The sequence below is a fragment of the Leptomonas pyrrhocoris genome, assembly GCF_001293395.1.
Source record: "Leptomonas pyrrhocoris isolate H10 chromosome Unknown, whole genome shotgun sequence".
NCBI lineage: Eukaryota > Euglenozoa > Kinetoplastea > Trypanosomatida > Trypanosomatidae > Leptomonas > Leptomonas pyrrhocoris.
Window position 1 is genome coordinate 1,494,515 of NW_015438360.1, and position 27,033 is coordinate 1,521,547.

Below are 27,033 nucleotides of genomic sequence, written 5' to 3' on the forward strand. Positions count from 1 at the left end.
CCATCGACGCAGTTATGTTGGCGTCTCGTCTGTTGTAAAATAGACTTCACAAGCGAACGTAATCAATGTCCTGTTCAGTCCATTGTCGCATTAAATTCTTTGAATCTTACTTGTTTGCTTTGCTTCCTTGTTGTTGTTGTTGCTGTGGTGGCTGTGTACCGCCGTTTTTTTATGTTTTTGCACGCTTGAGATGCTTCCCTTTTATTAAGTTTTCCATAAGAGCTGCTGAGAAAACCGCCGGCGCGGTGACACTGCTCAGTTATGTATTCTCTTGTCACCCGCCGTAGCCTTCGACAAAGCCATGTTATACTTCATTAACTCATGAGATCCAAAGGTGGTGATGAAGACAACAACAAGGGAGTCTGCCACAGAACTCGACAGAACCGCGACGATTGAGTGCTCACAACAGTATTATGGCAGGATAGAAAACACCTTAGGAAAAGAAACACACGCTATAGAGAGGAGGAACAAATAAAGAATAAAAATAGAACGCGAGCCGGGGTTTACTGTTGAACAGAGCTTAAGCAATACGCTGTTTCGATACACAAAACGGAAGACCTCACTCGATCCAGTTTCTCAGGCATTCAATTTCTCCATTGGTCTGTGAACCTTGCGATTATCGGAAAAACAAATACAGAAAAAAATACAGAACTTTGCTGCGTACACCATTGAAGACAGCAGCACATGAAACGGAATCAAACGAAGAATCCAATAACATTTCAAAGAAAAAGAAAAAAGAGAAACGCCATCATCATCACTTTTCTTCTGGTCAAACGGATAATAAAGTACGGGCGTTGTGCGCGGAGAAAACAAAGCGAGGCGGCGCATATTGTGCTGTACGGAATCGTATTAACAGCTCGCACGAGGAAAGAGAAGCACGCGGAAAACAAACACGCACACAAGAGCAACGCATCTCTCCAGCCCTGTCAGCCGGGCGGGTCCTGATAAGTCCACTTTCGTGTTCACGCATTGCCACCACACAGTGGGGGCAGGTGAGCACAGACTAATGTTTATAAGTGCAATAGAAGAAAAACAGAGCGCAGTTGACTACACAAAAAAGATCCGCTGCGGTGCACCACCCGATCGTTCGCCGTTGGCACCAACGTCTTCAGCAGCTTTATCAACTTGTACGGTTCTGAGAAAAAGAGGACGCAACGCAACAAAAACAAAGAAGAAAAAGAAAGATCGGTAACACTCAGCAAACTTGTCAGCTGCTCGTCTCACCTGTTTGAAGTTGATGGCTTTCGTCGCCCCCTTTCAACCCCGCCGTTCACCGGGAAACGCGGGAGAAACTACTTTCCCTTGTACGGCCTCAGAGATATTGAACGAGCAAAGGCCGCTTCAGTTGAATTAGACTGTAGTATGGCTCCACGTGCAGCTGGTGGTATCGCAGTACGCGGACCCAATAGGGCTCGCCCCCAATGACGGTGGACAGCGCCGACTGCGCGCGATGCAGATTCGAGTTCACCTGTGCGTACTGCGACAGAGCCGTGTAACAATAGTTGAAGACTGCCTGAATGCCGCTGACGCGATCAACTTGCGCGGTAACGTTCACCTCCTCGTTTACAGGGTCGAGGACGCTGAGTTGTGCGTTGGGGTGCTTCTTCGCGGTAGGCGTGCCAAACCCCTTCACGTTAACGGAGCTTTGGATCGGGTTGAAGTAACTCTCGAACCCGAAAGTCAAAAAGAAGTCCAGCAAGACGCGGCCAGCGTCCGGCACGTCAGAGGAATCGTACGAGTTCACGACGGCGAGCAGCATAATCGCCACCGCCTCGCCGCTCAGCATCGAGCGCGCCGTCCCGCCGTCGTCGAGGATTTTGTTCTGATTCAGCAAAGCTAAAAGTGTATTAAAAACGGCGCGGGTGACTGGGTTGGCCGCCACACGCACCGACAGCAGCGCACTCGTCTCCGCCAGCGCCGCGACGGCCTTGTCGCCGTATCGAATACAGCAGCGGTGCCCGGAATGGGAGTCGACGACGACGGCGCACGGCAGGTCGCGATCGTCGCGGATAAAGTTGACCTGCGCGCCCCGCTCATTCGCCGCCTGTATCCACTGCTGCGTCTGCTCTTGTGACGCGTCCGACGTGCCGGTGGCGTAGAAGTGCAAGGTGGCACCCTTCGTGGTGTTCTGCCCGGCCGCGGTGGCCCCGGCGGGCTGCAGGGACGCACCGGGCCACACCTGCTGGAGCACCGCCTCCATGCTGGCCGTGCAGGACCGGCGAGACGCCTCCTCCTCCGGCATCGGTGCGGTGAAGAGGTGGAAGAGCAGCACCTCGTCCGCCAGCACCGACGGTACCACGCGGCCGACGCACCACGGCGGCGACGGCCGGCACTCCTTCGCGAGAGCCTTCAGCAGAGGACGCGTGGGCAGTAACACGACGTTGTCTAAATCAGCAGCGGGGTACGCCACGGCGGAGCTCGGCGAGGCGTCGGACGAGGAGTCGGTAGCGTAGCTGCTGACGCGGTGGTGGCTGTTGTTGGAGCCGACCGACGCGTACGAGCCGCGGACACCGGTGAGGGGTGATTGGCCCCACAACCCGACCACACGCGGCGTCCCTAAGCTGCCGATGCGCGCGGGGCGGTAGGCGCGCAGTTCGCTGTCTCGGGGGCCGACGGCACCCTCGTTTGTGGCGAGCGGCGACGACTCGGGGATGTAGTAGGGGCAGTGCACGTAGCGGCCGCCGGCTGGCGCGTCCGTGGCGTGGGCCGATGAGCGCGTGTTGGCGCCGACGAGACGATAGTTGGGCTGCATCCTACACTCTATTCACTCTTTTTACAATGTTCGGCTGAGACACTGTTTTCAACCGTCAATTGTGCCGTTGGAAAACCGTTGCACGGAAAGAGGGCTGAATTGCACCTTCGAGGGTGGAGAAACGGCCTCCTCCTTTTTCAGGCCTTTCCTTCCTCTGTTCAACGTGCAGGTAGCCGGTTCCGCTTTCTTTTCCCCTTTTTGATCCACGCGAGCGCGTCTTTCAGGCGGCCCTCTTTCTTAGTTGGGCGCGCCTGCTTTGGTGGTAAATCCTGTCCTTCGCGGAACGCCCACAGAGAAGGAAAAAAAAAAGGGCGAGGAGGAAGGCGAAAGAACACCAAGACAGAGGGAGGTAAGAGAGAGAGAAGAGTGTCCCCATAGGTGAATGAGGCGCCGTTCTCAAACAAAGAAGAAGCCGTCTGACGCCTTTATTGTTTTCATCGGTCAATGAACGTTGGTGAGTGCATTTCATGGCCGCGCGCACCATCAACCCGACGCGGAATGGCGGACAGCTCAACAGGAGCACATTCGTTCATGTTGACAGCCTTGGAGAGCGAATTTTCAACGTCTCACTCACCCCGCTGTGGGTTCATTACAAGAAAAAAAAGCCTACGTTTCGTCTTACACCTTTGGGGATTTCCACAATCAAACAGAAAAAAAAAACTGTGCGAACAAACACAATTTGCTGTGACGGTGGAGCTAAACAACATCGATTGCCAGTGAACAAAGAAAGAGATAGGAAACGGTGAAAGAAAGAGAAGAGAACGTATCGTTGTTGTGCGTTGGTGATTCGCCACCGCAGTACACGACGCGTGGGTTCGAAAAGAAGTACAAAGCCAAAACAGACAGAAGTTGCGTACATCGAAACAAAGGAAAGGAAAAAAACGAAAACGAAACATCGAGAGCAGATTTGAACAACGACAGAAGCACGTTCGAAAAGGATCTGCCCTTTTCGGTCCTTCCAGGGTACAGGAAAGAAAAAAGCCATCTATAGTACATAAAAACACCAATGTAAGCTGGTGAACCTTGCGGTGCCTTTCACAGGCTGGAAATGACCAGCTTCAATTAAAGCACACAGTTCTCGGGGGTGTTCTGCTTAGTGCGACGAATGAGCGGAGCCGCACCAATGGCACGCACGATATCGCTCAGCCGAACCACAATGGAGTCCTTTTCCAGTGCCGAAGCCGGCCGATTGGGTCCGTTGCCATCCGCTGCGCTTGCCGTTGTGCTTGCCGTTGGGGACGGCGGTCCTTCGACGAGGTCTTGCTTGGCCGACGCCGTCGCCGCGTTGACGGACAACTCGCGCACCACAACTTCAGGCGTCAGCGGCTCCACTTCTAGAATCGCAGCGGCCACATCAGCCAGCGTCACCACGCGATCGCCCGCCTGCAATGGCAGCGGCGGTGGCGAGGACGATGCGGCCGTCGACCTGGCGCTACCCACCGCCCGCGTACTGGCCGAAGTCGCGCGAGACCCCATCGACGTCGCGCGTGCGCTGAGGGCGGACAAGAACATAACGTACAACTCCGCGCTGGCCCGGCACTCCTGCACGAACAGCACCTCCATAAAAGAGTGGCCGTCGCTGCAAAGCGTGTCGACGCTAAAAGTTGTCTCCCCGCCCAACGCGGCCCGCAGCTCCGCCAGCTCCGACGGGCTCTTCAGCTCTAGCACCGGCTGCAGACACTCACTCAAGGCCTGCCGACGCAGCCGGGAGCTCTGCAGGTCCTTGTTCAGTGCCCGCACATCCCGCTTCACTTGCGCCACGACCACCGCCGCATCGACAGCGATGCGGGGCGGCAGCACGCCGTGCACTGTCCACAGCAGCACGTGCAGCGCGTCGCCGAACCACTCGCGCCCCTCCCCGTCGCGGATCAAATTCATCATAAGGTGCGCGGCGTTGTCGTAGTCTTTGAGGTCCTCGCGCGTCGCCATCTCGGACTGCAAGTACTCGTAGAGACACGTCGCGATGCGGTCGCCGCTGCCGCTGCCGCCGCCGCTGCCCTCGACCGCGTCGTCGTCTCTGCGGCGCAACTGGTCTTGCTGATCCATGTACGGCGGCAGAATATCCAAAAAGAAGTGGTACACAAGAGAAACGATCGTGGACGACGGCACGGGGCGCCTCGGCACAATGCCGCTCGCCCGCAGGTACACCGGCACCTCGGGGCCGTAGCCGAGGCCCACGAGGGGCAGCTCGAGTGGAGGCGCCAGCACCGGTATGAAGCCGCCGCCGTGGGCACCCATCGCCGACGCTTGAAATCCCTCACTGAAGCGGCGCAGCGCACGTCGCGAGGTGCGGCGAGCGGAAGTGTTCGTCTCCGACCGCGCCGCTGTGGTGGAGGCGGCGGATGCTGTGGGCCGCACGGATGCACTGTTCCGGTCTCTCCCCTCGCTGTCCGGCGCCATGAGAGGGATGCTGTTGCTCAGCATCGAACCTGCGCGCAGTTGGGAGCCCGCCTCCTCGATAATCTGCACGGCGGTCTGCTTCGACGGGGGCTGCGGCTGCTGCGACGGGTGACGGCGCTGCTGCTGCGCCTGTAGTTGCGCCTCCAACGTGCGCACCCGCTCCACCAAGTACTCCACCTGCAGCGAGGTTTCCCTGGGTCCTGTCACCGGCGGCAGAGACCTGGCCCCCATCAACGGCGCCGCCAGTGTTGCAGCGGCCTCTCCTGCTCCTGCTGCCATCGCCACTTCGTCGCTTTGATCGTTCGCCGTGGTGAGCTGGCCGATGTCCGCTACGTATTCCGCGAGCTCTGGCAGATCGGCGTGCAGCTTCTTCCACGACGGCCGCGGCGTGAGCAGCGCGCGAAACGTCAATGCAGGCGAAGCCGTAGCACCCTCCTCCACCTCTTCGGCCGCTTTTACAAAGCTGGCCCGCTCCTCTTCCATTGTGGTGAGTCGGCGTTGCATGACGTCCAACTGCGTCCCACGCACGGCGGCGGTGCGACGCCAACGCCGAGTTTGCAGCTGCGCCGCCTCCAGCTCCGCTGCGAGGTAGTCCTTCATGAGCTGGAAGTCCGTGACGGAGACGTAGTCGGCGTACTTCTTGCGAAAGAGCTGCAGCTCCGCCTGTGCCTCCCCGGCGATGCGCTTGAACTCGTCCAACTCGCTGACCTGGCCCGTCACGCCGGCGACAATGCGCTCGTACTCCTTCAGACGGCCATCGCACTCCCGCACAGCGCCGATCAGGACGACAATCTTTTCCAGATCGCCTTGGCTGCTGCGCTCGAGGTCGTGGATGCGCTGGTGCGCGACGCCAAGCTCGCGGCGCAGTTCAATGATGTCCGACAGCTGAGCGGAGAGAGGTCGGCGGTGGGAGGACTTCTGCCGCTCCTGCTCCTCTGCCAGCACACGCGTCTCCAGGGCGGCGTGCATTTTCTTCAACTCCGCCTGGAGGTCGGTGACTTGGCTGTTCAGCGTGGTCACCAGCTCCCGGTTTACGCTCCGCTCGACATCGCGCACCGTCATCGTCCCGTAGGCGTCCGTCAGCAGCTCCGCCTGCGCCTGGATGACGTTGTCGTACGCACTCTGAATGTCCGCGAGGAGTGAGGCGTACGCAGGGAAGGCGGAGCAGAGGGCACGGAAAGCCTCGCGGTAGGGGCACAGCTGATCCATCGCGCTGGGCGGCGACGTACCGCCACCACCGCAACTGCTGCGGATTAACTCCCGCTGGATGTACGACTGCAGCTGCGTGACGAGCGACGGCGCGGCCGCCTCGGAAGCGCGGGTCATGTTGCTGGCCGTGCCACCGAGTCCGCCGTTGGTGATGGTGGAGGAGAGCAGCGGCGGGCGCACGTCGAGCGGCGTTGGAGTAGCGGGAAGTGTTTTATGTTTCAGAGAGAGCTGCGCCGACGTAAGCGTGGCATTGCCCGCGGTAGGGAGTGCGCCTGCTGTGGTGGTGGTGGTGGTGGGGTGCACCGTTTTTGCGCCGCGTGCGTGGGACGACGAAGACGTTGATTTCATCTTTCCGGAGGGGATCGGCATGGTGCGCGCCGTTGCAGGCAAGAATTGTGTGCGCGAGACGTGCTGCGCCGTAAAAGACGGTGTCCAGGTACTCGACCCATCGGCGGCGGCGGCTGGGGGCGGTAGGCGGCCCCCGCAAGGAATGCTCTCCGTGTCCACACCTTCGCCGTTGTACTTCGCAGGAGAGATGTGCTGCTGAAGCGCTGTTTCCACTTTCCGTTGCGCTTCGTCGAGCTGGAGTAAACGGCGAGCGGAGGGGCCAATGCCGGAGAGCTCCTCCGGCAACGTGAGGGATGCAGACCAGGTTGTTTGAGGAGTGCCGCCGCCTTCGCTGTTGTTCTTGTTCTGGCTGCTGCTGCGGTGGTGCGCCGGCTCTGTGCCAGGCAAGGAATTGTAGAACTTATCATACAGGTCTAATGTGCTGCGTGGAAGGGGATCGAGGCAGCCGGAAGGATTTGGGCTGCTCAACGGAAAAGACGAGTTCTGGGCTGCGCTGTTGTCACGTCCGAAGCTCACCGCTTTTACGGCAGTGGGCAGCGAGGGGGAGGTGGAGTACTGCAACCCTGACACAGGCACGGTGTTAATGCGCAAGTCACTTCGGTGCATCTTTCGTTGCATTTCTGCAAGACAAAACGAAGAAAAAACGTAGAAAACGAAGGCAGCTATGTACACCACAATCAACTCACCTGTGACACCCGATGTGGAGAGCCGCGGAAAGAGGAGGGGGGGGGTGGGAGGTGAAGGACGTCGGAGCACCTTATCCTAAGTAAGGAAAGAAAGGAAAGAAAGGCGGAAAGAGGGAGAGCGAAAGGTGTGCAGCGAGGCCACCGAAACGTGAATGGCGTTGCCACCGTCGACAGCGCACCGCACATCTACGTCGGTGTGCAGGTGCGACGCCGCACCACACACACACACGCACATATATATGTATGTATAACAGACGTTAGGGACGATTAAAAACGGCCAGTTGAAAAAAGCTGAAGCACACGCCTTCAAATTACCGATGCACAGGCATTCGAGCACCCGAAGATCCTACGCACGCGCGCAACACACACCGCAAAAAAGGTTGCGAGTTTCAACATGGGGTCAGGAACAGAAATGCGTGGGACATTACAGTTTGCGTTCGTACATCGTTAGCGTAGCCACAGAAGAGGGAAGTTCAGGAAAGGGAAAGGAGATGCTGCTGGTGATCACCGCAAGAGCCAGCGTGTTGAGCACATACACGTAAGACAAGGGAGAAGATAACGTAGACGCTTAAAAGAGACGATGAAGAAGAACATTTGAAAGTAAGAAGAAAAAAACGACGTCCCGCCTGCGGCTCACAGAACTCGGTTCGGTTCCTCCGTGGTGGGCCGCTACAACAACAACGGCGCCTAACACGCAACAAACGAACAGACAAAAAATTATACGCCTAATATCGTGGTATTTCTATGGGAAGTGACCCGTTTCGGAGCCTTACACGAACTCGCATAAGCACAAACGAAACGCATACAAAGCCGCAAAGCAGAAGGGACGCAGTGCTTCACGAGACACAACTGAGGTTTACAGACACATAAAAAAAAAATACATATATATACGAACGATGCAGAAGCACATGAGAAAGAGAGGTGAAACTGTTGTGGAAAAAAACAAACGATGACATGTCGCAAACTGAGGCTAGCAACGCCTCCCAGGCGCACACTACACAGCAAAGGAACATTCTCGCAGCGAAGCACAGAAGACAAAAATGCTGCGTGAAACATACATAAGTTACACGCCTTGTCGAGGCACGTGCGGGGCATCGAGCAGTGCAGAGAAAAGCCTCACAAATGCCGGCTCGGCGAAAGTGCTTGTGTATGTGTGGTCAGGAGATACATGAAAAAACCCTACGGCCCTACTACCTTTTTCTGACGCACAGCTTTCCTTGCAAAAGGAAAAAGCCACTCCATCTTGGACGAAAACGCGGAACACAGCGTCTAGTAATGAACCTCAAAAATGGCCCACACGAGTCCCCCTTGGTTGGCCTGTACGAGGTCGATCGTCTCTTCAATATCGAAGCTCTGCGCTGGGGTGTTGGCGTCCGCCACGGTGTTCAAGCTAGCCAGACTCTGCTCCATGCCTTCCGGGAGAATCGGCGCCGTCGTCTTCGTTGATGCCCTCTGTGGCTCCTCAATCGCCGCCGCCTCCTGTTGATCGTCCTCCATTGCGCTGCGGTAGTTCTCCTCAGTGAAAATGCTGCTGTCCAACATCAGCTCCTTTGCACCGCCGTTCTTCTGCTTCTGCGGCAGAAAGGCGCTCTTGCACTTGTTGATGATCTCCTGCGGCTTGAGGTCTTGACGGCCGACGAGGTACACCTCGTAGCGGAACGGGGCGAGGGCTTTCGCCAAAGACGGATACACGCCAGCGGTCGAGCCGCCTCGCACCGTCTTCAGATTGCTACCGATCCACTGGAAAAAAATGACACGACGCTGCCGCTCTTGACCAGTGCTAAAGGACAGCCGAAAAAGGCCAAAAAGCCACGCGTCGTCGGGGAGGTTGCCCACCATCTCAAAGATGCCCTGACGGCCGTAGGCACGCACCCTCAGCGTCTGCGGATCGGCCTCGAAAACCGCCCAGTTAATGGAGCCGCTATCCTGGCGGAGCGAGTCGAGGACGCGCCTTGTGCGCTCTGAGTTGTCCATCGGCGTCATCGGCCGCTCCACCTTCGGCGGCGATGGCGGCGCTGCGCGAGGTGTCATCACCCTCACGTTTGGTCCGGTGTTGCGACGTCCGCGCTTCGCCACTGCCGCCGCCGTGCTCGCCTGCACTTTTTCAGAGTGCATCATCTTCTGCTCCTCGGCGAGGCGGTTGCGGTACTCCTGGCGGATCTGCTCCATCGAGAAGACGCCGTTGTCGGTGACGAAGGTGTCCTTCATTTGGCGCACCAACGAGTCGAAGGAGAGGGATGCCTTGTCGGTTGTCGAGAAGCCGGGGACGCCGCAGATGTTCTTCGCGGTGAAGGTGGCGATCTCGTTTATCCCCTGACCGCGCTTCACGATACTGCACTTCGGACCGATGTACTGGACGTAGATGAACTTGTTGCGCTTGAAGGTGCCGGATCCGACGGGGAACTTGGAGAAGAGCAGCTGCACCTTGCGTTCGTCAAGGTGCTCCAGGGCATTGTCGATCTCATCCGTGCCACGCCACACACACACCACACTCGGCATTTTTCCTTGTCGGCGGTGAGTCCTTAACGTTTATGGTGTCTTCTTATTTTTTATTACTACAAACTGTCGACGCAGCAGCACCGAAAAGAAGACCAGAAAGAAAACTTCAATACCACGGAGAACGGCCACAACGAATAGAGCGCCCCGCTCTCCTCTTGCCGAATGAAATGAAAAGAAAACAATGAACAGAAAGCAAAAGACGGGAGGAAGGGGGGGGAATAGGGGGGAGGGGGGACGAACCACACTATGAAATGCGGGAAGAATTTCGAAACCAATTTAGGCTGGAAGAAAAGTAAGCGAACAATGAACAGACTAAGAGCAAATGACAGCACGACGAAAGCGGACGCCGCAGGGCCGTGAAGTGAATCGTGCGAGAACGTGCGCCGTGCGTGAAGTGGCAAGAAATAGATGAAATTTCGTTTTTCAGAACGACACGCGGCAACAGCAGGCAGACCAAACAAGAACTCAGAGCACAAAAGGGAATAAAAGCGAGGTGAACGCTTGTCTGCTGTTTTAAGACACGAATGAAGAGACCAAGCTATTGAATATTACGCAGCTTCTAGTTTCACGACTGTAATGCACATCACCGTGCGCTTCATGAAATCACCTACGGGGCCAGTTGGTAAACTCTCAGAAAAACAAAAAAAAAGCATTTACAAAAGGGAGAGGCAAAGAGAGCAGGCGTGGAGAGTTGAAGATGAGTAGACCAAAAGCACCTCTAGATGTCAAGTTAGCGAAGGCGACGACATCGCGAAAGAAGTCAGGCTTCTCCCTCTTCCTCGACGTCTACGGCATGTGACGCGCCTCCGCACAGAGTGCGATGCAGCTGGCAAGGAAGAGCCGTATGAAGAGAAGCACACTCATTTCTGTTCATTCAACGATCTTCTATAACGACCCTCCTTTGGGGCAGTTAAGCTGTTGAAGCAAGAAACAGAGGGGGGCTGCGGAGCATGCAAGAAAGAAAGAAAAGAAAAAAAAAGTGCCTCACGCAGGATTACTTGCGAAGATGAAGTGCTCGTCCTCACGGTTCATCTCCCCGTGCGTGCATTTCATGCGCAATCCTTCCGTCTCTCTCTCCCCTCTCTCCCCCTCCCCATTTGTTAACGTTTGTTGCCTTCCTTTCCTTACTCTGAATCGCTTCCCGAAGGCACAAGCATCACCACACAAACTCGAAATCTGGAAAACTGTTGTCCCTTACACGGAGGAAGAAGCACCACAAATTGTCCGTAGCCTTGCGAATCGCGCACACACACACAAGAAAAAGGCTACAGAAATCAATTTAGGATTCTCTTGTCCGCTATTTATCACTTCCGCGCTCTTCTCCCATCCGAAACACACACATATATATATATATATATATATATATATATATATATATAGATATAGATAGAAATGTCGAGATACCTGACGTCTACTTCGCAAATCAAACGCAGGTGAAGGAAAAAAGGGAGTTCAATAGCAAAGGACAAAACATCAGCAGTACGAAAACCCAGAATGTGCGCTCCACGATCAGCAATACAAAACAAACTAAAAAAAAAACGAAACGGTAACGGCTCCTCCATCTTGTAAAATATAATTTGAAATAAAATGTAGACAAAAAAGGATGTTCAGCAAATGTCAGTAAGGAAAACACAAACACCTGTTCCTTCATCTGCTCTGTTTCGCTCAGGGAAATATATATATTAATTTGGTGTGCTTGTTCGCGCTTAAAATCATATTTACCCAGCTTGACGCTCCCGCGGCATCAGTCGTCTTCGCAAGCAGACAAGTACAACGCATCCTTTTCGTTCTTTTTCTTTTCTTCACCATCGACGTTGTAGAAAAAAAAAGGGGGAGGAGTCCATATGTGTGTTTCATACGAAGCGATAGCAGGCCGAGTAGGCGAAGCACAAAATCAACAAACGAAAACAGCAAAAAGAAGAAGAGAAAGGAATGGGAAACTTCTTTTGTAATTGATAAAGCACTAACGTTTGAGGTCTCTTTTCGAGATGAAGCAGCCACAACATCATCCAGTCGGTGTAAGTAAAAAAAGGAAAGTGTGTTGAAAGGGTCACACAAGGCTCACATGTATAAACAGCATAATAATAACAATAATAAAGCATACGATGCGTAGAACAGAAAGAAAAAACCTGCGAAGGAGAAGCGAGGGGAGTCTTTGTATGCCGCAGAGCGTCCCGGTGGAGTCGCCTGCTCCTCTCAATCGCACTCTTCTTTTTTTTTTTACTTTTGACAGTGCTACTGTTTCTTCTCATCTACCGCTCTCTCCTGTTTTTCTGACCCACAGCGTTGATATCCGAAAAGACTCGCTATCGAAAGCACCATGCCAACACGACTTCTAACTGGAGCTGTGATACAGGAACTATAAGAAAAAAAAAGGTGCGAAGTTCTGCCGCTCAAACTCTTTAGCTCGTACACTGTGTTGCGTGTGTGTGTGTCTTTCTTCTTTTATTGATTCTTGCGGTTAATCTCGTCGAGCTGCTGCTCCACTTGCGTCTTTTTCGATTCCGCTTTGGTCTTGATCTTGGAGAGGTACTTGTCCGCCATAGCCTGCGCCTGACGCAGCGCACCGTCGATCTCCTTCTGCTTCTTCTCGTAGACCACCGGAATAGAGAACGCGAGGAGGAAGGCCACGAACACCAGCGTCGAGTCGCTCTTCCAGTTGCCCACAAAGGCGAGCACAATCGTAGCGACGAAGAACTGCGCCGAGGCGGCAAAGTCGCGCCAGGTGATGAGCGCCACGGCGGTGTCGACGCACTTCGTCACGTGTGGGCGAATGGACTCGTAGGTGCGGTCCATCCTCGCGCTGACCTCCTCAGGCGATTTGATCGACACCTGCTTCGTGAGAGCAGCCGCGCCACCAACGATGAAGGCGATCGTCGCGAGGCGGGCGGCGTAGGTCGTGAGGGTGTATTGGAAGTACACGTAGACGAACCAGAAGGCAAAGATGGAGCAAGCCACCACACCAGAGGCGACGGGGCGGTGCCAGGCCAGGATGTCCTTCGTCGTCACACCCTTAAACTGCTTCGTGACGGTGTTCATTCTGAAGCAGAAGAAAGTAATGCTTTACGAGAGAAAGAGAAAACGCTTCGTGTGTGCGTGTGTGCGCGGGGAGGGAGGTGTATTGGCGATGGCGAAGGAAACGAGAACAGGAAACGAATGAACTCGCAGTGGTTTACGAAATATGAGACCTGTGAAGCAATTAAGAAAAATATATATCGCACACTGAGGGGAATGTGGTGAAGAGAAGGAAGGCAGGTGTCAAGATCGGAAGTAAGTGCGTGGTGCAAACGACACGTGTTCTGAGGTGGAGGTGGTGTATATGGTAGAAGTAGAACTTTAAAAGGAGAGTGGTAAAATCTGTTGGCGTAAGTGCACAGGAAGCGTTACGCGGCAAAAGCCGGCGTAGGAGGATAAGAGGGAAGAAATGAAAAAAGAGAATACAGGGGATTCAAGCGATAGTGGTCAACGAGGACGCATTTTCGAGATGGGAAGAAAGGCGTTAAGATGTGTTCGTTGTGCGTTCGTATTCTTCACCTTTCTATTTTACCTGCGATTCGATCCCGAATCTACGAGGATAATGGATCAGGCTGTCATCTGTCAGCCACGGTGCAGAGTAAATAAGCGCAGAGTTACGCTGTTTCGTACAGTTGTCTGTCCTTCGCAAGTCGCGCGTGAACGAAGCCCCTAACGCAGCAGAGATAAGGGAGAGGAAAAAAAAGAACCGTTAATAGCTAGCGAGCAAGTGAGGTAATATTGTGCTCGACTGTCGGAAGGCCGCATCCCTGCCTCATGGGATCAGAGAAACAAAAAGGGTGAAAAGCCACGCCGTTACGTAGCTCCGTATTAAACTGCCTTTGAGGTGTAGAGCACCATACCTTTGCTGCTCCTCAAGTACGTCTCCACTGCACACGCCGGTGCCACATCGCGTGCGGCGCACCAGCGGGCGTAAAATTCATTACGTGACATGGCCACCGCACCGAAGTGCTTCTCATACTCCGCCATGTACCCAAGACGCAGTCCCCAGTACCAAAGCGTGTAGCCGCACCGCTGCAGCGCCTCCCCGAGCAGCTTCGTCAAAAAGGTACCGAGGCTGTCCTTGCACCGCCGCACGGTGTACATCGTGTAGTCGTGGTAGACGCTGCCGATGGCCATACCACAACAGCCCGCGACCACCTCCGCAGCTGCCTCGTCCACCAGCTCGACACACACAAGACGCACCCCAAACGTGTCCTGCGATGGCGCCGCCTCGCAGCAGCTGCCCATCAAACGAATAAAGGCCGGGTCGAGCCACGAAGCCTCGTGCTGGACAAGGTGGTACTCGTAGGCGCGCTGAAGACTGCCCGTCACACCAGCTGCGTCGTCGCGCACCACGACCGTGTAGGTGCCGGCCCGAATGACGCGTCGTACTTTGCTGTGCCCGCGCCAGGGGTAAAATCGTGCTTCTGGCAGTTCGCCGCCGTCGTTTGCCGCCCCCGTCGCATCCGTTTGCCCATCGGCTCGTTGGCGTGTCAGTGGATGACTCTCCACGGGAGCACCGCTGGTGTTGTGCCGTGCGGGGGAAGCGAGGTCCAGCACGTAGCGCTCATCACTGTTCGGGAGAAGAAGGAGCAGAAGCGTGCTTTGCGGGCCGCACGGAATGGGCTGAGGCAGCGTGAAGAGCCCGTGGTACCAGAGGGCGTGCATGAACGGCAATGCGGTTCGCGCGTCTAGCGGGTTGGTGGGCAGGTAAAAGAGGTATTCGCTTTCTCCCTGCGCCGCGATGCACTGCACAAACTCGGGGTGAAAGAGCAGGCTACCGCGCTCCACGATGTGTGGCGACTGCTCGCGCAAGTCCACCGGGAGACGGAAATCGAGCGTTTGGAAGGTGAGCTGCGTCACAGCCGAGTTGGGAGCCTCTTTCTCAGGTGTTTTCGTTTGCGAAGTCAGCGTCACCTTGTACGAGGTGGAGAACTGCAGGCACCACAGAGAGGCAACGTAGCATTTCTCTGTCGCGAGCTCCTTGTTGGCAGGGATGCGAGGCGTCTCGCTTGCTGGGAGTGCCTTCCGCAACGCCGAGCGGCTGGTAGAAAGGGCAACGCGCGGCAGCTGCGCCGCAACAAGAGCAGCACTTTCCTTCGCCACCGCTTCCCCGTTTCCGTACTGCCGTCGCTGCGGTGTTCTGTTTGCGTGTGGGTTAGAAGCAGCAGAGGTGGACGAGACGGCGACGACCTCGAATGGGTGCGAGGACACAAACGAGACCCAGTTCAGTCCGTCATAAAGAATGTACGAGGCCTGATTGGGTGAGGCGATGTCCTCGTTGGCGTTGGACCTGTCTACAGCTTTTTCATTGGTGGAAGAGAGCATCGGGCTCCAAGGCAGCCCGCCGCGCTAGGGAAGGAGCTTCCCCGTTGGATAAACGAGAAAAGAGTTGTTCTCTGAATTTCATTGTGGCGGAAGCGAAAGCACAAAGAAAAGACAGCGCAAAAAGTCAAAGTGAAGAGTTACATTAGAAGCGCCCAAATCGTCTTCGCCAACAGGTGAAAGACACTTTAGCAACGTCAGAGGAAGGACTGTTCCATTGCTGAGCTTGTCAGCTTGAGTTTCAGGGTCCGCATTTCCCTTTTTTTTTGAGGCCTTATGGTTTCTGCGGAGAACAAATAAGCAAGTAAAAAGTGCTTTGCCGGTGGAAAAAGTCACGTTGAAGCCGACGCCTTGCTTCCGTTTTTCTCTTTCTCTGTTCTCCCTTTTTTACTTCTCGGCTCGCTTCTCTCCCGCGTTTGTGCTGCGTCTTCGATCCCGCTCTAATTCGGGATTCGCGCTGAAAGTTCACTGCGGGTGTGCCGTGCGCGTCACGCTGTCAAGACCGAAGAACTGGCGTGTCAGCAACGCCTCACACGTCAGTCGGACAAGCTACCAAACAGATACATATATTTGAGAGAAACACGAAATACGGATATCCGAAAACAAAAACAAAAAAGAACGCTATGCTGAGGTAAAGAAATATATACCAATCCGACAAGCCCACGACGTTGACGACAATTGGAAAACAAAACGGTTTGAGGTCGAGAGGGTAAGCTGGAAGAAAGAAGCTGTGGCATTCACACGGCCAAAACGGAGCGGGGTGTTCTAGCTTTCGCTTCGCTCTCTCTTTCTTTCTTTTCATTTTTTTCTTCTTCTTCCCTCGTTTCTTCGGACAACGGAGACGCAGCTTGGCCGCAGAGAAAGCCGTTACCGTCGGACGCCTTGTCAAGCACGTCTCCGAAGCCTTTTTCTTTTTTGTGGGGAGAGAAGGAGGTCGTCGCTTTCCCTCCGGTCAGCTCCTTTAAAAAAAAAAAATAGAAAACAAACTTTGTGTGGAGCGAAACCACACAGTAAGAGAGGAGAGACAGAGAGCAACGCCCCGGTGCGCTCTTACGACAGCCCGACCACCTTTCCTGTCTCGCAGTCAATATCGATGTTGTAGTACGCCGGCCGCGTGGGCAGTCCGGGCATGGTGGAGATGTCGCCCAACAGCGGGAACACAAAACGCGCGCCGCAGTTCACGCGGATGTCGCGGATCGGCACCGTGAAGCCGGTGGGTGCACCGCGCAGGTCGGGGTTGTGCGAGAAGCTGTATTGCGTCTTGGCCATGCACACCGGGAAATCGCCGTAGCCACTCTTCTCAAAGTCGGCCAGCTTCTCCTCCGTGTCGTTGAGGTACTCCACGCCTGCCGCGCCGTAGATCTCGCGGCACACCGTCTCGATCTTCTCCTTGAGGGAGACGTTGCTGGGGTACAGCAGCTGGAAGTTGGACGGCGTTGTCTCCGTCGTCTTGATGAGTGCCTTGGCGAGGTCCACCGCGCCGGCGCCGCCCTTCGACCAGTGGCTCGTGACGACAACGTCCGCCGCACCGCCCTCCTGCGTCGCCAGCTCCCGCACCAGGTCCAACTCCGCTGCCGTGTCGCTCGTGAATTGGTTCAGTGCGACCACCACCGGCACGCCGAACTTGCGGATGTTGCGGATGTGACGCAGCAGGTTGCTCATGCCTGCGCGCAGCGCCTCCAAATTCTCTGTGCCCGCGTTCTTCGGCTCCACCCCGCCGTGGAACTTCAGCGCGCGCACCGTCGCGACGAGCACCGCGGCATCGGGCTTCAGTCCGCTCGTGCGACACTTAATGTTGAAGAACTTCTCACATCCCATGTCCGCCCCGAAGCCGGCCTCCGTCAGCACGAAGCCGTCGTGACCCACCAACTTCAGTGCGATGCGGTCGGCCACAACGCTGCTGTTGCCGTGGGCGATGTTGCCAAAAGGCCCGGCATGCACCAGCACCGGCGTGCCCTCGAGCGTCTGCATCAGCGTTGGCTCCACCGTGTCCTTCATCAACACCGTCATGGCACCGGCGCAGCCCACGTCCTCGGCTGTCACGGTGGCGCCGGCCTTACTCTTCGCGACCTGGATTTCACCAAAGCGCTGCCGCATGTCGGCGAGATCGTCAACGAGGGCCAAGATGGCCATCACCTCCGACGCGACGGCGATGTCGAAGCCCGTGCGGCGCGTGACGCCCTTCTCCGCCTTGCCGAGGCCGATCTCGACGTCACGCAGCAGACGATCGTTCACGTCAACGACTCGGCGCCACGAGATGGTCGCTGGGTCCACGTCGAGACGCGCAAAGCGCACCCGCTCCTCCTCTGTCAACTCCTTCGGGTCCGTCTTGTCGATGCCAAGCTTGTGCAGACGCTTCTGCATGATAGGCGTGAAGTCCTTCAGCTCGTTGGTGAGGCGGCGGTAGAGAGGGGCGTCCTCCTGCGTGCGCTCGTGGAAGATGCGGGTGTCCAGCGCGGCGGCGAGGAGGTTGTTGGCGGCCGTAATGGCGTGGATGTCGCCGGTGCCGTGCAGGTTGAAATCCTCCATCGGGATCACCTGACTGTAGCCGCCGCCGGCCGCACCGCCTTTAATGCCGAAAGTGGGGCCCTGCGAGGGCTGGCGGATGCAGGCGAAGCACGGGCGGTTGAGGTGCGCACCGAGGGCCTCGGCGAGGCCGATCGTTGTGGTGCTCTTCCCCTCGCCGAGCGGCGTCGGACTCATGCCGGCCACGACGACGTACTTGCCATTCGGGCTGCCTTCCAGTCGTTGCAGGATGCTCAGCTTCACCTTGGCCCGGGTGGTGCCGTACGGACTCAGCTCCGAGGGCAGAATGCCAGCGGACTCGGCGATGCTGGTGATGGGAAGCGCCTCTACGCTTTGAGCGATCTCGATGTCCGAAGGCACCGGGACAGCGCAGTGCAGCTTCCGGGCGGTCATGAGAAGAACAAGCGACGGAAAACGAGTAATGTTGAATACTCGCAGCGGAAGAAGAAGAAAAAGAAAATGTTTGCTGTGTTGAAAACGAAAAAGGAGAGATGGTTGCAATGGAGGCGCTGTACTTCGACTGCTTTCTACTCCGCAAAAAGTGGGGGAGGGAGGTTTGCTTTACCTCAATCGCTCCTGCGTATAGCCCAACGTGATGCCGGATGCGAAAAAGAAGAAATGGAAGCTTCTCAACAGCGCTGGAAAAGATGTGTTCGGATAGGGTTTTTTGGGTCCTTTTTTCATGTATTGAAAAACAATTGTCTTAGGGTGCGTTTCACACACGAAAAAAAGGTCGCTGGATTGAAAGGTAAACCGAGTTGCGTGAGCGAAGATTTTTTCTTCTTTAAAGCGCACCGCCCTTGCGAATTGAATGAAGTAAGTCGTTGGATGAGAGGAAACCCAAGAAAAAAAAACAGATATGCAGATCAAAAGCAAAAGGAAGCGCTTCACTCGATACCATGAGAGATGGCGGTAATAAGCGAGAGAGCAATCGGCCAAAACACCTCACCGAGGTCCGGCCATCAGCTCTCAGCCGCACTGCCAGACAAAGGTAAGCGTTGCCGCCGCTGCCGCTTTCGCTAAATGTTGGCTTCCTATGCATGAGGTGCGGGCCGTGGAAGGCACAGGTCGCGCCAAAACCCAGGAAGAGCACGGATGTTTCTTTCTTGGGGGGCGGAGAGGGGGGAGGCCACGGCGCCAGCGAGAACAGCTGCGTGGTCCGCATTGCAGCAACGAAATGAATTTCCATTTTGGTGTGCCACCTGCTGAGCGGACATGTGTATATGTCTGTGTGTGTGTTTTTGTTGTCGGTGCTGTGTTGTTTTGCTTGTTTTTGTTATACTTTTCTTTTTTTTTTAGCTTTTAGAGGTGCGTAATATATATATATATATATATATATATATATGAGAGAACGCGAGGCCGACGCCGTACCGTGTTCTCGCGCATGTGTCATGCACTCCCCTGTTGTTTGCTACCTCCTTCATTTTCGTTCTTCTCACCTCTTATTAAATCTTGATGTACGGGGCTCCTGAAGTGCCTCTTCCAGCAGAACACACACAGAATCAAATACCACCACAGAAAGCGACAACAGCGAGGGAATCGCTTTCGGCACAGCACGCGCGCGACGGACTTAAAAGGGCAGAAGGTGGGGCGCGAACAGAGGAGATCACGTCATAAACAGGGGAGTCCACAGCGGACGCAGAGAGGGCGAGGGAGGAGCGAGCAAGGAAAACCTCAGTGCAAGAAATCGGCTCTATCACCGACGTGCTTTTAATAGTTCCCGCGTCCGCGGCCACGACCGCGACCGCCGCCGCGGCCCGCCGCGTATGGATTGAAGCCTTGACTCATGATCCCCGCCAGCATGGCGAGAGTGGCCATTTCCTGCTGCATCGGGTTTCCGCCGCCGCGACCGCCACGAGGGATGTAGCCGCCCCCGCCGCGTTGGGCGCCGCGCATGAAGCCCGGAATGTTGTCGCGCTTCATCGCCACTTTCAGCGGCTTTCCGTGCAGCGACTGGCCGTCCTTCAGCAGCGCCGCGTGCGCCTGCTCCTCCGATTCAAACTCGACGTAGGCCGTTCCTTTGGGGTTGCCCTGGCGGTCCTTCAGCACCGTCACGCGGGTGATTGTGCCGCAGGAGGCGAAGAAGACGCGCAGGTCTGCCTCGTTTGTGCGGGTGTCGAGGTCGTTCACAAAAATAGACGAGTTCGTCTTCGCCGCGCCTGCGTGCACTGCCGCCGTCGCCGCCGCCGTCTTGCGCGTGCCTTCGTCCTTGGCCGCGGACTCCTGCAGTGTCTTCAGTTGCATGTCTTCCTGCAGGCTGTCCACCTGGCGCCGCATCTCCTCTAACTCCGCCTCAGCGTCCAGTTCCACGTTAAACTGCACCTCAGCCGAGGGCACCTCCGTCTTCTCGTTGGGATTCGATGACATGGTGATGATGGTGCTATGTGAATGGTTTGCTTGAGGAAATACAAGCAGAGCAGTAAGCGATCAAAGAAAGAAAAGAAAGGCAAAAGGCGCACCAACCTGAACGACACCGTGAAAGAAAGAAAAACTGCGGGCTTTTCCCTTCCAAATTGTTTTTGTCGTTGTCGTCGCCGTGCAGAAACACACCAAGGTGCAACGGGGGCGGAGGCGACACACGTTTCACAGAGTGGCATTCATTTGCGCAAGACCAAGAGAGCACGAAGAGGAGGAAGAAGGGTGGGAATGAAGTCAAAAAAAAAAACGCGCTGTTGAAATACAACGACATCATTGCAAGTGCTTTTCGCTTTAATTGTTCTTCTTACAGTCGCTTCTCATGTAGGGAAAGAACGGTCGCCTGTGCAGCGTGCCCGCCCTCGCAGTCACGACAAATCACAGCGACCCATCTTTTTGCACCTGCCGCAACGCAGAGAAGCGAATTCGCAGTTCGTGTGAAGAGGCAAACCGAGAGGGACAAGCTGTATCGCCACGGAGGAAGAAACAAAGAAAAAAGCGGCGACCACTGTGCGAAAGAGGAAGAATCCAACGATCTGCGGTTCCGCAAATCTGTGTTTTTTGGAGGTGTGAGTGTTTGCCACTGCAATAATAATTAGGAAAAGCTGTCAAAATGATTCCGCGTTCACAAGAACAGAGAGGAAAGGAAGAAACGTACATGGGTGACACATTACAGCAAAGAAGACAACGAAAAGAAAACAAGAAAAGAGAAAAAGACAATCTTTCAAAAGATCTACGTTACATGCGTTCAACGAACACCCCGATTTGCAGGGCAGCCTTTTGCTTTTACAATTGCGGTATGAGACGAGAATGTTAAAGGCCAAAACCTTTTTGGTAAACTCATCACGCGAAGCGCGTGCTACTCCGTACTGTACATCTCCTGGAGCTGGGTAATGAGGTAGTCGTCCAGCGTGCGCCGCTCCCAGTACTCCTCCTCCACGAAGCGGCCTAAATTCTTCCGCATATCGGTGCGCGGCCGCCCCTGCATCGTGACCGCCAGACTCTTCCCGTGGCGTGCAGTGCGGGAGCCAAAAGGATTGCCGGTCCCGTCCCACGTCTTCGTCTTCCGACTGGTGGCCGCTCCTTTCATACCGGGCGACGGCCTGCGGCCGCTCGGCTTTTCCCGCGCACGCGGCGACTGCAGCCCACGGCCGCTGCTGTTCGCGTCGCGGTACACTGGCGAAGTCGCACTGGGCGCCGCCTCACTTTCGCTGTAGGGCACCACAAAAGGTCGGTCGTCCGCCGGTCCCGCAGAAGCCGCGTAGAGCCCTTCGTGGTCACCGCCGTCATCGTTGCAGGCCTCACGGCCGTCTGCGCCCCAGCCCATACTTTCCTTCTGCAGCAGCGGCATGGAAAGCTGCGGAAGCGTCTGGCGCTGCTCGTGGGCAAAGTCACCATCCGGCACCCACTGTGGCACATCGCCGGTGGGGATCAACGCCAGCTCAGAGAGAAAATTCTGATACTCCACCAGAAAAATTTCTTCATACAGTCGGAATGGTCGTGACTGCGGCCGCATGTTGCCTTGCAGCTGCTCCTCCGCCAGCTGCAGGAGCTGCAGACGAGCGACGTTCGCCTCCACTGACGGTGCGGCGGGCAGCACACGGCGATGCGTCACGATAAGCTTGTCGTGATCTGTCAGCTTACTAAACAGCTCGTAGCCGTGTAGACGCGCGCGCAGACGGGGTCCGTAGAGAAGGAAGTTCTCAAAGGAAAGACTCGACTTGCCCTCGCAGTTCTCCCACAAAAAGTCGACGCCTTCGCGGAACGCCGCACCACACGGAGTGAAGAGCACGAGCAGGTCGTACACGTCCTCGGCGCTCAGCGCATCCTTCCTCATCGAGAGCACGCGAAAGAGACGCCGGCAGTCGTGCAGCGCGTTGCTCTCGACACTGCTGTTTCGGCGGTACTCGTCGAGCACAGCTGCGAAATCGATCGCCTGTAGAGCCTCGCGGAGCTCGAAGCCGAAGGAGTCGTGATCAACATGGCTCACCAGCTCCCTCATCGAGTTTTCTCCCCCGTACGTCGTGAGGCTAGAGGAATCTTCGCTTTCCGCCGTGACAAGGGCGTCGCTCTCCCTTGTTGTGTATGGTGCGTTCTCTCCGCGGGTGAGAGAAGCAGGCGAACGCCCGTGCGGCGTCGAACTCGCTGGGGAGTTCTTGTCATTTCCTATTTCGGCTGCGCCGCTGCACGGTGGTACCGCGTGCACGATGGGCGGAAGCAGCTGTGGACGAACGTCTTCGTACCCGCTGGTGGAGGAACCGTCCTCGGCGGAGGACGGAACCTGCGTCATGGAGTACCCCCGCACGCGATCCTCCGCTGGATGCGACAGCGGACGAGGGTACTCCTCTGCGTCGATCGTTGGCTTCTTCGTAGTGCGGCCCTTCGAGGCAGAAAGACCCTCTGACGTGAGACTCGTCGGGTGATCAGGCGAAGCCACGTCGTCCTCCAGGATGTCCGTGGCGAATGCAGTCATGAGAGCATCTGCAGCTGGGGCGGTGGGAGCAGCGCGGCCCGTCGGCGCTGCCACGTCGTCTCTCTTGTTGCCGGCCTTTACGTTTGGCCGTGCCTGTGACAGATTGTGGCGAGGACCACTTTGTTGCTGCGGAGAGGCGCGCGAGGAGGGTGGACAGCTTTCCACCGCGAGCAGCGAGGCGCGCCCGACGGCGGAGTTGTCTGCGGTACGCTCATCCAGCTCCTCCAAGTGCTGCACCCGCAGCGCATTGGACACGTACGTCGCGGGCTGCGGGTGCTCCGGCTCGTGGGCGCCTGGAAGCGAGGTGGGGCTCGTCTCTGTCAGCGCGTGCGGGGACGAATAACGGTGCGACGCGTCATGCGAGGGCGGGGGGAGGAGATAGGCGTCTGCGCTTATCACGAAATCGTCGGCGCTGCCTCGTTTGTGTTGATGGGACGTTGGGGCGTCGGCGACGTGGCAGACGTACGAATCTGCCGACGGCTCGACATTCGCCATGGTTGGCCGATTGTCGTTCAAGTAGCTTCTTGTCTGGGTTTTCTTCTTTCTGAATGGTGAAGCAGCGCAGAGAGGAAAGCAGTGACGAAAGAGCACGAAACGAAAGTGACGGTGAGACACAAGAGGGGAAAGCGAAGGAGAAACAAAACACAAAAACAACGCTGGCCATCAAAAAGACCTCCAGAACCAGCGGTGACACGCGCGAGGCAAACAACGCGCACGAAGCGAAACGCGTCCACTCAGCTTGTGGTGTGCAGCTTTACCCCCCAAAAAGAAGAGGTCCTTCGGAGTCCATCAAACGCACTAGTTTGGGAGCGTGACCGTTGTCATTGAGCATTCTTGTCTCTCTTCTCGAGTGTACGATTTTGGTGAATTCAACAGCGTTTGTGAAACAGCGGGACAGCTTCGTCCCTGTCGTACCCTCGCCGCAGCTGGAAGAAGAGAAAAAAAAAGGGGAGGCCGAAACGAAAGACACCGCAAGCGATGTGGTTTGCCCAGTGCGGTGCGAATTTGAAGGCGAGGAACCTCTTCAGAAAAGTGCTGCTTCTCCGCTGCTTTATTCATCTTTAGAGTGCGGTGTTGGGCCTCCTGGGGGGAGCGGACCGTACATGCGACTCATCGAATACGATCGCACCAGAAAGATCCCAAGCACGCCCACCACCAGCAGCGCCAACTGTCCCCACACCGCCATCGTCGGTCGCACGGGCGGGATGGCGCTGCTCTGAATGCGACGAAAGATTGTCACAAACAGCTCAATATCGTCCACCGTGCGGATGTGATCCTTCGGGTACGGATACATGCGGCTGTTGCTGAGAAGCACCAGCCTCGATGACAGTTTGCCTTCACTGAAGCGAAGACACAAGGCGGGACTCTCGTCGCACACGACGTAGGCGGGCACGACCTGATAGGTGTCTAGCGTCGCCTTGGGCAACTTTACGAACGCCTCAAACATGGCAATCTCGTGCACCGTCTGCTGCGAGAAGTGCTGCGCGGTGGCGCCCTCGTTGCTGGGGACAAAGAAAATAAGCCAGTTGCCGCTCGTCATACCGGAAGTTGCCTGGGTGTCGTGTTCAAACGTGTTTTCAGTGAGCCGCTTCGCGCCGCAGTCATCGCTGACTCGGTACGGCCCCGCGGCGGTGTTCAGCGCCGCAACACTACCAATGATGCTGCCAATAAGCAGCACGACGAGAAAGGCGCAGGGGGCCTCCCTAAGGAGACCGTGACGTGACGAACACCGCATGGCTTTCCCGCCTGCCTGCAACTTGGAATTGTATGGAGGAGATCGCTGCGTATCACTCAGTCCGTCGTGGGTGTGCGGGTGCGTTGTTACCGAAGACGAAATGGAGGTGAAAGAACACACATTGTTTTTTTTTTTAAGGCCAGAAAGGGTCCCCCGAGCAGAGAGAGCTGGTAGTACCCCGCTGTTGCATTGGGCTCGGGAAATCCAACATTCTTCGTTGGTATGTGTTGACTCATCTCTTCTTTTTTTATCAAGCCGCATTTTTGTTGTTCACGAAATTATTTGCCCTGATGATTAAAGAAGCGTTTTCCGTTGCGTTACATTCCTAGGTATGCACGGCAACGCTTTTTCTTTTTTTTTAAGGTTTGGATGGCTTGTTTGCCTTTCTATTGTTGTAGCTGTGTTTGAACGTGCGTTCGTTCTATGATGTACGGCACTTCCGCTGCGCTACTCTTCAACAGGCAATAAAAGAAAGAAGGAGAAACGCATCCCGCATCGGTCCCAAATAGCAGGCACTCACGGTGATCTTCGCCGTTTCATTCTTTTTCAGCTCGCTCTGGGAGAATGCGCTTGTTTATATATTGGTGTTTTTCCTATGCGGCGCACACGGAGCTACCAATGTCCAGCAGTTGGAGGTAGTCGTCCCCACCATCTGCCAAACGGCGTTCTGTCTCGCACATCTTGATCATCATACGTCCGCGCTGTGCCGAGTTCAGCGGGCACTCCGGACTCACGAGGAAGCGCTGAAGCTGCTGCAGCACCTGTGCGGCCGCGTAGCCCTGTGCCACGAGCTGCCGGGTCACCTGAATTACCTGCTCCAAGCGCTGGGAGAGCAGCGCCTTGAGGTACGTCTGCATCACATCCGCCGGTACACTTCCCGAGACGGAAACAAAGTCTTCCTTTGTCAGATCGTTCCCGCTGGCCTTGTGCGCTGACTGCAGATGCATAATGGCGAGGCGCAGGTCACCGCCGCTCACGCCGTCCAGCGCCTGCAGGGACGCCTCCGATAGCTGAATGCCCTCGCACTGTGCCACGAACTGAATACGGTGGTATAGCGCACTCTTCACCAACGGCTTAAAGCGGTACTTCGCGCATCGGCTCGCGATTGGGTCGATGATGCGACTGACGTAGTTGCACAGAATGCAGAACCGCGTTACGTCGCTGAAGTCCTCCATCATGCGGCGCAGGGCACCCTGCGCATCCGGCAGCAGCGCGTCCGCCTCATCGAGTATAATGAGCTTGAAGCTCGGCACCGGGTATACCTTGCCATCCGATTGCGTCACGCCACTGCCACTGCTGGAGACGGCGCCTTGGGCAAACACTTTGATTTTTTCGCGAACGACGTTGATGCCGCGGTCATCCGAGGCGTTGAGCTCCCGTACGCGGCTGCGGATGTAGTCGGGCCCAAACAACTCATGGGCCACGGCAAGAATCGATGTCGTCTTGCCGGTGCCGGGAGGGCCGTGGAAGAGAAAGTGCGGCATATTGGCTCCCTCCTTGAGGCACGCACGAAGGGCACTCACGGCCTCATCCTGCGCCTCCACTTCGTCCAGCGTGCGAGGGCGGTACTTCTCCACCCACGGTGTGGAGGCGCCAGGGATGGGTGTCGTGGCCTCCGTCTTGGCCTTCTTCGACGACGGCTGCGAGGAGAGACTCATCGTCACTAATGTGTGCTGCTGCGAAGCCGGTGAACGCCTGCCAACTTATTCTCTGTCTGCTTTCAGTCAGTCTATGGCGTGTGTGTGTTGCTGTTGCAAGTGCTAGCTCTTACGTTGCCACGCCGTTCCTTGCGTGAAGTACTCCGAATTTTATCCTGCTCGGAGCAGAAAGAAAGAGACAAGAGAGCAAATTGGCTTTGAAGAGTGGGCAGATACGGCAACTCGTTCGCTCACAGTTTCCTTCGCGTTCGCTGGAAAAAGAGAGCTCATCTCGAAGAAGGCAACGTGAACGCTTCGCAAGTCTACGGTGCTGGACCACACGTACTGCTTGCATCAGGTAAACTGCGGTAAGCACGCAACCAAAATGAGCGGCAAGCTTCAATGTCGCGGCAGGGAAAACATAAAATTGAGGTGTGTTGTTTTTTTCTTCTACTGAGTACTACTTTTGAGGGCCAAACTGGACAGCAAAAGAAAAGGAGAATTTTGGTACATCGTTACGTATAAGAAGCTCACGAACGTCTCGAAGCACCCCCAAGTTGCGACGTCGTCGCACCATAGCACTTCATGAGGCGGTAAAGGGCACACACACACACACACACACATCAGTAGCAACAAATGAGCCCGGCGCACTCGGCTTAAGCCTTCTTCAGCGCGTTGTGGACGCGATGCGCAGCGCGTGCCGTCGCACACGCAAAGCCGACGCATCGCGAGTGTGTGGGTGGCATTCAACGCCATTTTGGCCTCCTCACGACACCGAGTGAAGATCATCGTCTTTGCCTGCTTTGTTCTCCTCAATTTTGCGGCGGAGAGAACGGCTGATGCGGACAGCCCCCGCCATCTCCGCCCCGCTCGGCCGTGACGACGCCGACGCCTTTATCCCGGCGGCCCCTAAAGGTGCGGTGCCGTCGCCGTCGTCCCTCCCTCCGCTGCCGTCGCGGAGAGAGAGGGGGACGGGCGGTCTGCACCCGGCTGCACGGCGCTGCCGTGGGTGG

General features: G+C 56.1%; 11 protein-coding genes across 16 annotated transcripts; all 11 read right to left on the reverse strand.

The window, feature by feature from the left end:
• Nucleotides 1-1,312: 1,312 nt before the first annotated feature.
• Nucleotides 1,313-3,027, reverse strand: ABB37_02980 (hypothetical protein; the record flags this gene model as incomplete). Its single annotated transcript, XM_015800157.1, has 1 exon — nucleotides 1,313-3,027. Exon 1 carries the CDS (start codon nucleotides 2,750-2,752, stop codon nucleotides 1,313-1,315), a length of 1,440 nt encoding a protein of 479 aa, XP_015661759.1. The 5' UTR covers nucleotides 2,753-3,027.
• Nucleotides 3,028-3,814: 787 nt separating this feature from the next.
• On the reverse strand, nucleotides 3,815-7,396 carry ABB37_02981 (hypothetical protein; the record flags this gene model as incomplete). Its single annotated transcript, XM_015800158.1, has 1 exon — nucleotides 3,815-7,396. The coding sequence occupies exon 1, from the start codon at nucleotides 7,325-7,327 to the stop codon at nucleotides 3,815-3,817; it is 3,513 nt and encodes a 1,170-aa protein (XP_015661760.1). The 5' UTR covers nucleotides 7,328-7,396.
• A 1,268-nt stretch (nucleotides 7,397-8,664) lies between these two features.
• Nucleotides 8,665-10,502, reverse strand: ABB37_02982 (hypothetical protein; the record flags this gene model as incomplete). Of its 2 annotated transcripts, none has more annotated exons than XM_015800160.1 (1): nucleotides 8,665-10,502. In XM_015800160.1, exon 1 carries the CDS (start codon nucleotides 9,892-9,894, stop codon nucleotides 8,665-8,667), a length of 1,230 nt encoding a protein of 409 aa, XP_015661762.1. In that variant the 5' UTR covers nucleotides 9,895-10,502. The 2 variants fall into 2 exon arrangements, with proteins under 2 accessions (XP_015661762.1, XP_015661761.1); XM_015800159.1 differs by having other exon boundaries at nucleotides 8,665-10,049.
• Nucleotides 10,503-12,339: 1,837 nt separating this feature from the next.
• On the reverse strand, nucleotides 12,340-13,252 carry ABB37_02983 (putative mitochondrial reticulon domain protein; the record flags this gene model as incomplete). Of its 2 annotated transcripts, none has more annotated exons than XM_015800162.1 (1): nucleotides 12,340-13,252. In XM_015800162.1, exon 1 carries the CDS (start codon nucleotides 12,931-12,933, stop codon nucleotides 12,340-12,342), a length of 594 nt encoding a protein of 197 aa, XP_015661764.1. In that variant the 5' UTR covers nucleotides 12,934-13,252. The 2 variants fall into 2 exon arrangements, with proteins under 2 accessions (XP_015661764.1, XP_015661763.1); XM_015800161.1 differs by having other exon boundaries at nucleotides 12,340-13,229.
• Nucleotides 13,253-13,737: 485 nt separating this feature from the next.
• On the reverse strand, nucleotides 13,738-15,309 carry ABB37_02984 (hypothetical protein; the record flags this gene model as incomplete). Its single annotated transcript, XM_015800163.1, has 1 exon — nucleotides 13,738-15,309. The coding sequence occupies exon 1, from the start codon at nucleotides 15,235-15,237 to the stop codon at nucleotides 13,738-13,740; it is 1,500 nt and encodes a 499-aa protein (XP_015661765.1). The 5' UTR covers nucleotides 15,238-15,309.
• Nucleotides 15,310-16,284: 975 nt separating this feature from the next.
• Nucleotides 16,285-18,560, reverse strand: ABB37_02985 (putative C-1-tetrahydrofolate synthase cytoplasmic; the record flags this gene model as incomplete). The annotated part of the gene is made up of 1 exon (XM_015800164.1): nucleotides 16,285-18,560. Exon 1 carries the CDS (start codon nucleotides 18,151-18,153, stop codon nucleotides 16,285-16,287), a length of 1,869 nt encoding a protein of 622 aa, XP_015661766.1. The 5' UTR covers nucleotides 18,154-18,560.
• Nucleotides 18,561-19,470: 910 nt separating this feature from the next.
• Nucleotides 19,471-20,266, reverse strand: ABB37_02986 (putative RNA-binding protein; the record flags this gene model as incomplete). 2 transcript variants are annotated; one of them, XM_015800166.1, is made up of 1 exon in its annotated part: nucleotides 19,471-20,266. In XM_015800166.1, exon 1 carries the CDS (start codon nucleotides 20,125-20,127, stop codon nucleotides 19,471-19,473), a length of 657 nt encoding a protein of 218 aa, XP_015661768.1. In that variant the 5' UTR covers nucleotides 20,128-20,266. The 2 variants fall into 2 exon arrangements, with proteins under 2 accessions (XP_015661768.1, XP_015661767.1); XM_015800165.1 differs by having other exon boundaries at nucleotides 19,471-20,259.
• A 768-nt stretch (nucleotides 20,267-21,034) lies between these two features.
• Nucleotides 21,035-23,193, reverse strand: ABB37_02987 (hypothetical protein; the record flags this gene model as incomplete). Of its 2 annotated transcripts, none has more annotated exons than XM_015800168.1 (1): nucleotides 21,035-23,193. In XM_015800168.1, the coding sequence occupies exon 1, from the start codon at nucleotides 23,141-23,143 to the stop codon at nucleotides 21,035-21,037; it is 2,109 nt and encodes a 702-aa protein (XP_015661770.1). In that variant the 5' UTR covers nucleotides 23,144-23,193. The 2 variants fall into 2 exon arrangements, with proteins under 2 accessions (XP_015661770.1, XP_015661769.1); XM_015800167.1 differs by having other exon boundaries at nucleotides 21,035-23,189.
• Nucleotides 23,194-23,699: 506 nt separating this feature from the next.
• On the reverse strand, nucleotides 23,700-24,429 carry ABB37_02988 (hypothetical protein; the record flags this gene model as incomplete). Its single annotated transcript, XM_015800169.1, has 1 exon — nucleotides 23,700-24,429. The coding sequence occupies exon 1, from the start codon at nucleotides 24,381-24,383 to the stop codon at nucleotides 23,700-23,702; it is 684 nt and encodes a 227-aa protein (XP_015661771.1). The 5' UTR covers nucleotides 24,384-24,429.
• Nucleotides 24,430-24,976: 547 nt separating this feature from the next.
• ABB37_02989 (putative replication factor C subunit 2) lies at nucleotides 24,977-26,237 on the reverse strand (the record flags this gene model as incomplete). 2 transcript variants are annotated; one of them, XM_015800171.1, is made up of 1 exon in its annotated part: nucleotides 24,977-26,237. In XM_015800171.1, the coding sequence occupies exon 1, from the start codon at nucleotides 26,039-26,041 to the stop codon at nucleotides 24,977-24,979; it is 1,065 nt and encodes a 354-aa protein (XP_015661773.1). In that variant the 5' UTR covers nucleotides 26,042-26,237. The 2 variants fall into 2 exon arrangements, with proteins under 2 accessions (XP_015661773.1, XP_015661772.1); XM_015800170.1 differs by having other exon boundaries at nucleotides 24,977-26,197.
• A 233-nt stretch (nucleotides 26,238-26,470) lies between these two features.
• On the reverse strand, nucleotides 26,471-26,809 carry ABB37_02990 (hypothetical protein; the record flags this gene model as incomplete). The annotated part of the gene is made up of 1 exon (XM_015800172.1): nucleotides 26,471-26,809. One exon carries the CDS (start codon nucleotides 26,807-26,809, stop codon nucleotides 26,471-26,473), a length of 339 nt encoding a protein of 112 aa, XP_015661774.1.
• Between the last annotated feature and the right edge of the window lie 224 nt (nucleotides 26,810-27,033).